This window comes from Salvelinus sp. IW2-2015, unplaced genomic scaffold, assembly GCF_002910315.2.
Source record: "Salvelinus sp. IW2-2015 unplaced genomic scaffold, ASM291031v2 Un_scaffold1068, whole genome shotgun sequence".
Taxonomy (NCBI): Eukaryota; Metazoa; Chordata; class Actinopteri; order Salmoniformes; family Salmonidae; genus Salvelinus; species Salvelinus sp. IW2-2015.
Genome location: NW_019942714.1, coordinates 190,654 through 203,246, shown reverse-complemented (window position 1 = coordinate 203,246; position 12,593 = coordinate 190,654). Strand labels below are relative to the sequence as shown.

The window sequence follows — 12,593 nt, the reverse complement described above, 5'->3', positions numbered from 1 at the left end:
ATTTATTGACTTCAATTTGACTCCAACTCATGTAGACCTATTAAATTAACAACACATAGACCTCCATACACAAGCAGTAATAGTGACACAAAATGTACCAATAACAACCAAAACACTGTATTGAGACCAATGTGGGTTTAACAGAATCGTTGGAAGGCAATGAATATTTGGGATAATATATAACTATAGCAATATGATTTTACTAGGATATGGCCTCAAAAATTTTACTTGTTGGGCAAAGATACATTTTTGGCACAGGTGAAGGCTGGCCTTGGGTTGATTTTAATGTGTAGTCCCGTGTGGCTCAGTTAATAGAGCATGGTGCTTGAAATGCCAGGGTTGTGGGCTTGATTTCCATGGGGGACCAGTACGAAAATGTATGCTCTCACTACTACTGTAAGTGGTTCTGGATAAGAGCATCTGCTAAATGACTAAAATGTGTAGAAGGTGCAACTGGCTCATCCTTAATCTAGGTTAGTATGTCAGTCCTACATTGTGTCTTTGAAGTAACTAGTCACCTGCTAATAATTGGTATGTGGCACCTCCATTAGGGCAAAGCATGAGTTCATGAAAGTCTAGTATGGAATGGCATTTTATTTCACACTGGAAGCAAACAGGGTAAGCTAAAACATCATTTTATAGACCTACAGTATATTATTGCATTGGGGGTGGAGTAGAAAGTGTTGCTGGGTATTTAGACCAGAGTCCCCCATGAAATGACACCATATATAGATTTTACACCAGTGGAGGCTGCTGAGGGGAGGACGACTCAWAATGTCTGGAACGGAGCTTATGGAATGGCATCAAACACGTAGAAACCATATGTTTGACACCATTCCACCGACTCTGCTCCAGTCATTACCACGAGCCCGTCCTCCCCAATTAAGGTTCCACCAACCACCTGTGCTACAGACTCTACAGACTATTCCCAACCCTCCTTTTACAGTGGCACATAATACTTTTTTCTCTACAAGCCCATGTGTAATTTATAGGCCTACAGTGTATTGCATTGGGGACATTTGTTTAACTTTGGGGGGAAATGTAAATGTCACTTAAATATGAACAAATATGAATCATTGTTAATGTTTAGACAATTATCTTTCATATATTATGAATAAATACAGGTTAATTACAGTGTTCTACTATTACGTGGGGGACTTTTATTTAGACAGTTACAAAAATTCCCTCACCCGGAAGTACTTAGACGCCGATAGTGGGTGACGAGAGGCTGGTTTATTATAGGACAGGGCTAGAACACAGTGCTTCATTCCTGTCTTTGGTTAGAATATCACCTAAGGAGTTCGAACTTGTTTCATCATCCTTTGGCCAAAAGTATTGTCTATCCGTAGGACGTGGAACGTAACGCAACGAAGTTCCGTGCCTCAATAAAGGAGCCCTGGTGCAAATGTTTAACCGCAAGTTTTTTCAAGACTGTTTATGATCTGTGACCGTGATGTTTTGTTGTTCCGCGAACCAACGTATACGTCTCGGYCTTTTACGTTGGTGGTCTCTGGCAGCGTGTCCAAATAACCTCCAAGACTCTTCCTTGTTGATTCTGAAGGCGTTCTCGACCTCTCCCTGCTCTTCAACCAAGAAAGAGGCGAGCAAACCCTTGAAGCAGTGGACTCTTGTTGTTAACCCCTTCAGCAAAGTACGGGTTCAGCTCCAATGTCACATCTCCGTACGACCTCTGGACCCGCACGCTTTCCCCGAGGCGAACCGGGCCTTCATCACCATTCATGGCACCAYCGCAGATCAAGCCGTCCAACTAGACAACTTCCAGGTACACTATGATGACCAAAACAAGGAACTGTACATCTTGTCCGAGGTCAAAAACAGCAACGTGTCAGTGGAGCTGACCGCTCCCATCAAAAGTGGTGAGTGTTTTGGTTTGTGAAGTTGAATCATGAGTTTAGAGCCACTGTCTGCTTCATGAATTAAAGAAGTCCATTAAGAGAATGGCTCTAGGTGTACTAACTGTACTAGGATCAGACTGTCAGCTGATGCTCATGATTACATTATTGATATGATGACCCCCTAGCCAAGCACTTCCCCTCCCTCTTATAAAACCAGTGATTAGTTAGATATGACAGCAAAACGGTGAGTGAAATCACGTGTGTGTGTGTGTGTGTGTGTGTGTGTGTGTGTGTGTGTGTGTGTGTCAGACCTTTACATCACCACTCAAGGAGAGGGCGACGTGCATGTCCAGAAGATGGAGTGTGATACCTGCAGGGTGCAGACAGAGAGGGGGAATTGTGTGCTGCACTCAGTCAAGGTAAATATGAATATGATTAAAGTCTGTACAGTCCAGTGAAATATGAATAAGGTTATAGTTTGACTAAAACTACAGCCACATCTGTTATAATGACCCAGCAGCCCCTTCAATTCTTATTCAAAGGGCTTTATTGGCATGGGAAACACATGTTTACATTGCCAAAGCAAGTGAATACAGAATAAATATATAAAGCATATAGATAAACATCGTAGCAATTGAAAAGGAACAGTTTGGAGATTATGAGAATTATTAAACCAAAAGGTGAGGACACAACAGTTCACCAACATTACATTAACCACGTTTACATCCACAACTTTCATTTGATTTGATTTCACCTTTATTTAACCAGGTAGGCTAGTTGAGAGCAAGTTCTCATTTACAACTGCGACCTGGCCAAGATAAAGCAAAGCAGTTCGACACATACAACAACAGAGTTACACATGGAATAAACAAACATACAGTCAACAATACAGTAGAAAAAGTCGATATACAGTGTGTGCAAATGAGGTAGGATAAGGGAGTTAAGGCAATAAATAGGCCATGGTGGCGAAGTAATTACAATATAGCAATTAAACACTGGAATGGTAGATGTCCAGAAGATGAATGTGCAAGTAGAGATACTGGGGTGCAAAGGAGCAAGATAAATACAGTATAGGGATGAGGTAGTTTGATGGGCTATTTACAGATGGGCTATGTACAGGTGCAGTGATCTGTGAGCTGCTCTGACAGCTGGTGCTTAAAGCTAGTGAGGGAGATATGAGTATCCAGCTTCAGTGATTTTTGCAGTTCGTTCCAGTCATTGGCCGCAGAGAACTGGAAGGAAAGGCGGCCAAAGGAAGAATTGGCTTTGGGGGTGACCAGTGAGAGATACCTGCTGGAGCGCGTGCTGGTGGGTGCTGCTATGGTGACCAGTGAGCTGAGATAAGGCGGGGCTTTACCTAGCAGAGAATTGTAGATGACCTGGAGCCAATGGGTTTGGCTACGAGTATGAAGCGAGGGCCAGCCAACGAGAGCATACAGGTCGCAGTGGTGGGTAGTATATGGGGCTTTGGTGACAAAACTGGTGGCAGTGTGATAGACTGCATCCAATTTGTTGAGTAGAGTGTTGGAGGCTATTTTGTAAATGACATCGCTGAAGTCGAGGATCGGTAGGATGGTCAGTTTTACGAGGGTATGTTTGGCAGCATGAGTGAAGGATGCTTTGTTGCGAAATAGGAAGCCAATTCTAGATTTAATTTTGGATTGGAGATGCTTAATGTGAGTCTGGAAGGAGAGTTTACATTCTAACCAGACACCTAGGTATTTGTAGTTGTCCACATATTCTAAGTCAGAACCGTCCAGAGTAGTGATGCTAGACGGGCGGGCAGGTGCGGGCAGCGATCGGTTGAAATGTAAAGCAGTGGAACCTCCTCTGAGGAGGAAGGGGTGGACCATCCTCTGAATTTCATAAAAATAGAGAAACATTAAAGTTATGCTAAATAGATTCACATGTCACCAAATAATGGATTAAAACACTGTTTTGCAATAAAGGTCTACAGTAGCCTCAACAGCACTCTGTAGGGTAGCACCATGGTGTAGCCGGAGGACAGCTAGCTTCCGTCCTCCTCTAGGTACATTGACTTCACTACAAAACCTAGGAGGCCCATAGTTCTCACCCTTCCATAGACTTACACAGTAATTATGAGATCTTCTGGAGGACACCCTCCAACCAATCAGAGCTCTTGCAGCATGAACTGACATGTTGTCCACCCAATCAAAGGGTCAGAGAATTAATCTAGTACTGAAAGCATAAGCTACAGCTAGCACTGCAGTGCATAAAGTGTGGTGAGTAGTTCAAATCAAACTGTATTTGTCACATGCGTRGAATACAACAAGTGTAGACTTCACCGTGAAATGCTTACTTACAAGCCCTTAACCAACAGTGCCGTTCAACGAGACAAAAAGTAGACAAAAATAAAAAGTAATAATAAAAAGTATCACAATAAGAATAACAATCATGAGTCTATATACAGGGGGCACCGGTACCGAGTCAGTGTGTGGGGGTACAGGTTAGTTGAGGTAATTTGTACATGTAGGTGGTGGTGACGTGACTATGCATAGATAATAAACCGCGAGTAGCAGCAGTGTACAAAAGGGGGTGGTGGTGTGTGTCAATGTAAATTATCCGGTTGCGATTTTATTAATTGTTCAGCAGTCTTATGGCTTGGGGGTAGAAGCTGTTGAGGAGCCTTTTGYTCCGAAACTTGGCGTTCCGGTACGCTTGCTGTGCGGTAGCAGAGAACTGTCTTTAACTTGGGTGACTGGAGTCTCTGACAATTTTATGGGCTTTCCTCTGACACCGCCTATTAAACAGGTCCTGGATGGCAGGAATCTTGGCCCTAGTGATGTACTGGGCCGTTCGCACTACCCTCTGTAGCTCCTTACGGTCAGATGCCGAGCAGTTGCCATACCAGGCGGTGATGCAACCGGTCAGGATGCTCTCGATGGTGCAGCTGTAGAACCTTTTGAGGATCTTGGGACCCATGCCAAATCTTTTCAGTCTCCTGAGGGGGGAAATGTTTTGTTGTGCCCTCTTCATGACTGTCTTGGTATGTTTGGACCATGATAGTTCGTTGGTGATGTGGAGACCAAGGAACTTGAAACTCTCGACCCGCTCCACTACAGCCCCGTCGATGTTAAATGGGGGCCTGTTCGGCTGCCATTTCCTGTAGTCCACGATCAGCTCCTTTCCCTCGCTGTTAGCAAGACAGAGGTTGTTGTCCTGGCACCACACTGCCGGTTCTCTGACCTCCTCCCTATAGGCTGTCTTGTCAGTGATCAGGCCTACCACTGTTGTGTCATCAGCAAACTTAATGATGGTGTCGGAGTCATGTTTGGCCACGCAGTCGTGGGTGAACAGGGAATACAGGAGGGGACTAAGTACACACCCCTGAGGGGCCCCAGTGTTAAGGATCAGTGTGGCAGACGTGTTGTTGCCTACTCTTACCACCTGGGGGCGGCCCGTCAGGAAGTCAAGGATCCAGTTGCAGAGGGAGGTGTTTAGTCCCAGAGTCCTTAGCTTAGTGATGAGCTTCATGGGCACTATGGTGTTGAACGCTGAGCTGTAGTCAATGAACAGCATTCTCACATGGGTCTTCCTTTTGTCCAGGTCAGAAAAGGCAGTGTGGAGTGCGATTGAGAATGCGTCATCTGTGGATCTGTTGGGGCGGTATGCGAATTGGAGTGGGTCTAGGGTGTCCGGGAGGATGCTGTTGATGTGAGCCATGACCAGCCTTTCAAAGCACTCCATGGCTACTGACGTGAGTGCCACAGGGCGGTAATCATTTAGTCAGTCCCTGTGCCCAAGGAAGCGAAGGTAACCTATGGTGGTCTGCTTGAAACATGTAGGTATTACAGACTTGGTCAGGCAGAGGTTGAAKATGTCAGTGAAAATACTTGACAGTTGGTCCGTGCATGCTTTGAGTACACGTCCTAGTAATCCGTCTGGCCCAGCGGCTTTGTGGAATGTTGACCTGTTTCTAGGTTTTGTTCACTTTGGCAACCTTTATCGCGTTATTACAAAGTCATCCAGAACAGCTGGTGCTCTCATGCATGCTTCAGTGTTGCTTGCCTCAAAGCGAGCATAAAAGGCATGTAGCTCGTCTGGTAGGCTTGCGTTACTGGGCAGCTTTCTGGTTGGGATATGTACGTACTGTCACTCTGGGGACTACGTTGTTGATGCACGCTTGTAAGCAGGAATCAGGAGGATAGAATCATGGTCAGATTTGCCAAATGGAGGGGGGAGAGCTTTGTTTGCATCTCTGTGTGTGGAGTAAAGGTGGTCTAGGATTTTTTTTCTCTGGTTGCACATGTGACATGCTGGTAAAAATTTGGTAAAACTGATTTAAGTTTGCCTGCGTTAAAGTCCCTGGCCACTAGGAGCGCCACTTCTGGGTGACTCTAGAGAGACAGTTTTGAACAAATTAATTTCTTCAWAAATGAAGGAGAAGCAAAAGAGAGCGCTAGCTATATTTCATAGTGTTTTTCTTTTCACTTAGTCAATCCAGCTAGCTAGTTTAGCCTACTCAAACAGAGGGGTGCTATTTTAGCTAYCTAGCTATGGCTATCGAACACTGGAACTCTTCCAAGTCAAGGTAAGCTTTTGGTAATTTATTGCCACTGAGGCCCGCCAGTGTAACTGCTTGCTGCTTACTGTACTGCATGATTGTTTCTTAAATATTTTTTCCTTTGACACATACCAAAAAACAGGTGTGATCATTCTATAGGGGTCRCTGCAGCGTARGCTCAAACCGGTGTGATTAGAACGCTTATTTAGAGCGTCCAGTTTCAATTGACGCAAGTCAGCYTTTGAGCTGGCCACAATGTTTTTTAACAGAAACATTTTGCACAAACACAGTCCCTACAAAGTTATGTTCTGAATGTGACCAGTTTCTTTTTGTATGCAATGTTCAGACATTCACAGAAGTAGAGACAGCATAACACAATCATGCAAACCGGAAAATGTAGGCTACATAAGAATTTTACGCACATCATAGGTGTCCATTACAATCTATGCAATAATCGGAATGCATTATTTGTCACAGTACTTGAAAACATGTGAATAATACAGTAAATACATTATCATAAATATATACCTACATACAGTAGAAACGACATGATATACAGATAATTAGCAGGCAGTGCGGGTTAACTGTCCTGTTGCGTAACAATCAAATTTTGTAACAGTGAGTGCATTCTGACATCACGTGCATAAAACAACTCACGCTGGGGTGACCGTTAGAGATATTTGGAACTCGCACGTGAAAAGGTTGATTTCGATTTGTCAGTGGGTGCTTCACCCTCAGCACCCCTACTTCCTGTGGCTATGCCTAGAAGGTTAGGGGGGGATTAGATATTGCTTGGGCATGCATCTTCTTGTGTGGGTTTTGGGGGCAATGGGAGGAGAGCAAAAAATATTTCCATTGTAAAAAAATCTTCTATTCTACAGGGTCACCAGGTGCAGGTCCACTCCCAGGGGGGCAACGTCACTGGGGTGGGAACCATCCATGGCAATGTGGACATCAGCACCTCTGGACACAGTGTACAGTAGCTGCTGTTATACTCTGAGACCTACCCTACCCAATTCTGTTTATTTTATAAAAGTATATTTGTGCTGAATGGTATGTGTATTACAGTTAATAGTAGATATAAGCTCTTTTTGTGCTCTGTCTGTAGGCGGTGAATGTGAAGAAGATCCAGGGTACTACTATGAACGTGTCGACAGAACATGGCCCTCTGAAGGTGAAAGCCATCTACGCTGAGTCCACCACCATATCTTCCTCTTCAGGGAGGATACAGCTGGGACACATACATGGTGAGGAGGGGAGTGCTGCGTGTATAGTGGATAGTACATTTAGCATTGCATAGTAACATGGCCTTCATGAGACTTGAAACATGGTCACCCCAGAGCTTTGGCTTTTATGAGTCAATGGTATTGACAGTGGTTTGTGGAATACTTTGTTATTGCGATATCGGTTTGAATTCACACATACAGTTGAAGTCGGAAGTTTCCATACACCTTAGCCAAATACATTTAAATTTACCWCAGGTGGACTCCAAGTTGTAGAAACATCTTAAGGATGATCAATAGAAACAGGATGCACCTGCACTCAATTTGGAGTCTCATAGCAATGGGTCTAAATACTTATGTAAATAAGGCATTTCTCTGTATTTAAAAAAATAAATAATTTGCAAACATTTCTAAAGACCTGTTTTCACTGTCATTATGGGGTGTTGTGTGTAGATTTGAGGGGGAAAATGAATGTAATACATTTTAGAATAAAGCTGTAACGTAACAATATTTGGAAAAAGTAAAATGGTCTGGATACTTTCCGAATGCACTGTATATGTTGGCCAAAATATAATACTGTATACCTAGTCATATACAGTTGAAGTCGGAAGTTTACATACACCTAAAACTCAGTTTCACAATTTCTGAAATGTAATCCTTGTAAAAATTCCATGTCTTAGGTCACATTTTAAGAATGTGAAATGTCAGAATAATAGTAGAGAGAAGGATTTATTTCAGCTTTTATTTCTTGCATCACATTCCCAGTGGGTCAGAAGTTTACATACATACACTCAATTAGTATTTGGTAGCGTTGCCTTTAAATTGTTTAACTTGAGTCAAACGTTTTGGGTAGCCTTCCACAAGCTTCCCACAATAAGTTGGGTGAATTTTATCCCCTTCCTCCTGACAGAGCCGGTGTAACTGAGTCAGGTTTGTAGGCTTCCTTGCTCGCGCACACTTTTTTAGTTCTGCCCACAAATTTACCTTGACTTTGTTGTCCTTAAGCCATTTTGCCACAACTTTGGAAGTATGCTTTGGGTCATTGTCCATTTGGAAAACTCATTTGGTACCAAGCTTTAACTTCCTGACTGATGTCTTGAGGTGTTGCTTCAATATATCCACATCATTTTCCTGCCTCATGATGCCATCTATTTTGTGAAGTGCACCAGTCCCTCCTGCAGCAAAGCACCCCCACAACATGATGATGCCACCCCCGTGCTTCACGGTTTGGATGGTGTTCTTCGGCTTGCAAGCCTCACCCTTTTTCCTTCAAACATAACGATGGTCATTATGTTCAAACAGTTCTATTTTTGTTTCATCAGACCAGAGGACATTTCTCCAAAAAGTACGATCTTTGTCCCCATGTGCAGTTGCAAACCGTAGTCTGGCTTTTTTATGGAGGTTTTGGAGCAGTGGCTTTATCCTTGCTAAGCGGCCTTTCAGGTTATGTCGATATAGGACTCGTTTTACTGTGGAACACCTGTTTCCTCCAGCATCTTTACAAGGTCCTTTGCTGTTCTGGGATTGATTTGCACTTTTTGCACCAAAGTATGTTCATCTCTAGGAGACAGAACGCGTCTCCTTCCTGAGCAGTATGACGGCTGCGTGGTCCCATGGTGTTTATACTTGTGTACTATTGTTTGTACAGATGAACGTGGTACCTTCATGCGTTTGGAAATTGCTCCCAAGGATGAACCAGACTTGTGGAGGTCTACAATTTTCCCTGAGGTCTTGGCTGATTTCTTTGATGTTCCCATGATGTCAAGCAAAGAGGCACTGAGTTTGAAGGGAGGCTTTGAAATACATCCACAGGTATAACTCCAATTGACTCAAATTATGTCAATTAGCCTATCAGAAGCTTCTAAAGCCATGATATCATTTTCTGGAATATTCCAAGCTGTTTAAAGGCACAGTCAACTTAGTATATGTGAACTTCTGACCCACTGGAATTGTGACAGTGAATCATAAGTGAAATAATCTGCCTGTAAACAAACAATTTTTGGACAAAATTACTTGTCATGCACAAAGTAGATGTCCTAAACAACTTGCCAAAACTATAGTTTGTTAACAAGACATTTGTGGAGTGGTTGAAAATCACGTTTTAATGACTCCAACCTAAGTGTATGTTAACTTCTGACTTCAACTGTATTTTTAATTTATTTTATTTCAACTTTATTTAACCAGGTAGGCTAGTTGAGAACAAGTTCTCATTTACAACCTGGCCAAGAATAAAGCAAAGCAGTTCAACACATACAACAGAGTTACACATGGAATAAACAAACATACAGTCAATAATACAGTAGAAAAAGTCTATATACAGTGAGTGCAAATGAGGTAGGATAAGGGATGTAAGGCAATAAATAGGCCATGGTGGCGAAGTAATTACAATATACCAATTAAACACTGGAGTGATTGATGTGCAGAAGATGAATGTACAAGTAGAGATACTGGGGTGCAAAGGAGCAAGATGAGTAAATAAATACAGTATGGGGATGAGGTAGTTGGATGGGCTATGTAAAGGTGCAGTAATCTGTGAGTATACTGTATACTGCCAAATACTGGCCAGCACTTTTAGGTAGGGCCCTGAATTTTTATTGAACATGTGACATGACATGCAAAAACCCTGGGCCCTATTTATCAGCTATATCTAAGGTACAGAGTTTTTCCTGGTCAGGACTGTTTTGGTTTAGTGACTACCATTATTCAGACTAGACTTAAATGCTTTCCCTAACTTGGTGTAAACAAGATGATTAAGTTGTGGATGGCCTGAGTGAGTCACTGCTTAGATAAATCAAGGTTAGGTAGAGTGAAAGAAGAAGAGGAACCTCTGGCAAAGAAAACAACCAGGAAGAGCAATTAACAGAGAGAAAGTGAGGCGAAGAGGATGAGTCAGCCATAATTAATGGAGATTTCCTCTGAGATAGACAGCCTCTCTGTTCTCCTAGAGGACATGGAAACCATTAGCCTGTGAGCTCTCTGGGTACATCAGCATCTCACGTTTAGTTTCTTTGTCATACAGGTGATGCCACAGTGCGGAATGAGACTGGAGATATAATTGTAGGTAAGTGGGCCAATACTCTGTGCTATATTTGAAAACCGATTGTGTCAAATTTTGTTTGAGGCTATTTTAACCAGATTTTAAGCGTAATATTTTTTTCCTTTGACACGTTTTGCCAGATGGTTCTAATAATGGCTACCTGAAGGTGTTGTCAAACAGTGGAAACATTGATGCATATGTAGGAGACAGTGGCAGTGCAGAATTCCACTCTCAGCAAGGTAAACATAATAACATTCTGGGTGGATGTACTAGGTATAGAATGCTCAATAGGATGAGCCATATCTGGTCATCCCTCTGAATTGACTCTCTCTCTCTCTCCAATGTTGCACCTCTGACCCAGTCTTTTCCTGTCACTGTCTTCCCATCACTCTTTTCTCTCTTTTGCTTTCTATTCCCCCCCTCTCTCAGGTGCAGTGTCTGTGCGTGTCCACCCCTCTATAAGAGCAGGAGTGCAGCTGTGTGGAATGTCAGTAGAGATCAGCCCAGAGATAGTCCTTCAGCAAGCAGAGAGAGATTCTAAAGATAGCATGACTACTGTCACTGGTCAGTCATCCCTATAAATACTACTGGGACTAAACTCACCAATGAGTTACACTTACTCCTACTATGTTTACTCACCCAGTGAGTACAGTACACAGCTGCTACTGTTACTACTAAACCCACCCGATTCCATTTATTCTGCTCTCCCTGTAGGCCATATGAATGGGCAACCCCAGGGTGACCAGTGGATCAGGGCCCAGGCAGACAGAGGCTCCATCACCCTGAAGGCACAGAGCTGGTTTGAGTCTCTGAAGCTGGGCAGCTGAGGCTTCACTCCTACGCTCCATTCCAACACTTCCAAAAATGTCCTACCTCCTTCCTGTCTACCTACTGAACTAAGTCCTCAGGGACAAGAAGTGTAGACATAACTATCTCACTGACTGTGACTGTTGGGCAGAGTCCAACCACAGTTGTCTTTCTCAACCACAGTTGTCTTCCTCTGTTGTCTCAGTTGTCTTCCTCTGTTGTCTCAGTTGTCTTTCTCTGTTGTCTTTCTACTGCTAAGCTGACATAGGAGAGAAAAAAGAAGAGAAAGTTGCCAATGTGGAACTGGGAGACAGATCAGTGATAGGATGAAAGGAATCGCCCTCTGGGAGTCTTGACACATGCAGACGGAGAACCCCATGAGAGCAGATTTAAACAAAATAAAATCTAATTGATTTCTGTTCTCAATCAATAGTTTTTGGTGAATATCATGAAGTTAAAATCACATCTGTAGCATTGACAACGCCTACTAGGCTTTATTACGTGTCTAAATGCAGTTGCAAAACATGATCACGGTTAGTAGAGGCACCTCAGTCATAATGTTTCTGCTTTAGCCAACTGTTGTCATGAAATGGCTCAAGCATAAATCTAGTGGCAGCCAGGCTAGTTCAGTCATTGGCTGTTTCTGAATACCCGCGCTTGCGTTTTAAATACTATGTGAAAATAGAAAGTTTGATAGTATGTGAAATGTAAATGTTTTAMCTTTCTTTTAATGGCAGGATGTATATTCGCTTTGACTTTTCATCTAGTAGAATTCATTGCACACTATTGAGGAAGATAATTGCCTTGTTTGTTATGACAAACCAGGAGAACCTCACTCTTAAGACTTTCTGATCGTAGGGTTGAAACTGCAAAATGTACTAAATGTTTTTGGATGCTTCGTAAAGGATGTGACCACTGTTTGTTGTTGTTGCCTTTATTTTAAACTATTCATGGGGGGTTCAATTTACTGGGAATAAAAAATACTGGGAAAAGTGTTGACACCAACACTGACAATGAAATCATTGAGGCAATTTAGTTTTTTTATATMATTTAAATGCAAAAATAATTTGCTGTATGATGTAAATGAAATTCAATCTGTGTTGTAATGCATATAAAAATCTAGATCCTTTCTCCCACTCAGTTGA

General features: G+C 42.7%; 1 protein-coding gene across 1 annotated transcript; it reads left to right on the top strand.

Annotated features, from left to right (window-relative positions):
• Positions 1-1,195: 1,195 nt before the first annotated feature.
• On the top strand, positions 1,196-12,097 carry fam185a (family with sequence similarity 185 member A). The gene is made up of 8 exons (XM_024137000.2): positions 1,196-1,877; positions 2,166-2,275; positions 7,263-7,355; positions 7,490-7,628; positions 10,624-10,665; positions 10,782-10,880; positions 11,071-11,205; positions 11,356-12,097. Exons 1-8 carry the CDS (start codon positions 1,454-1,456, stop codon positions 11,466-11,468), a joined length of 1,155 nt encoding a protein of 384 aa, XP_023992768.1. The 5' UTR covers positions 1,196-1,453; the 3' UTR covers positions 11,469-12,097.
• The last annotated feature ends 496 nt before the right edge of the window (positions 12,098-12,593 follow it).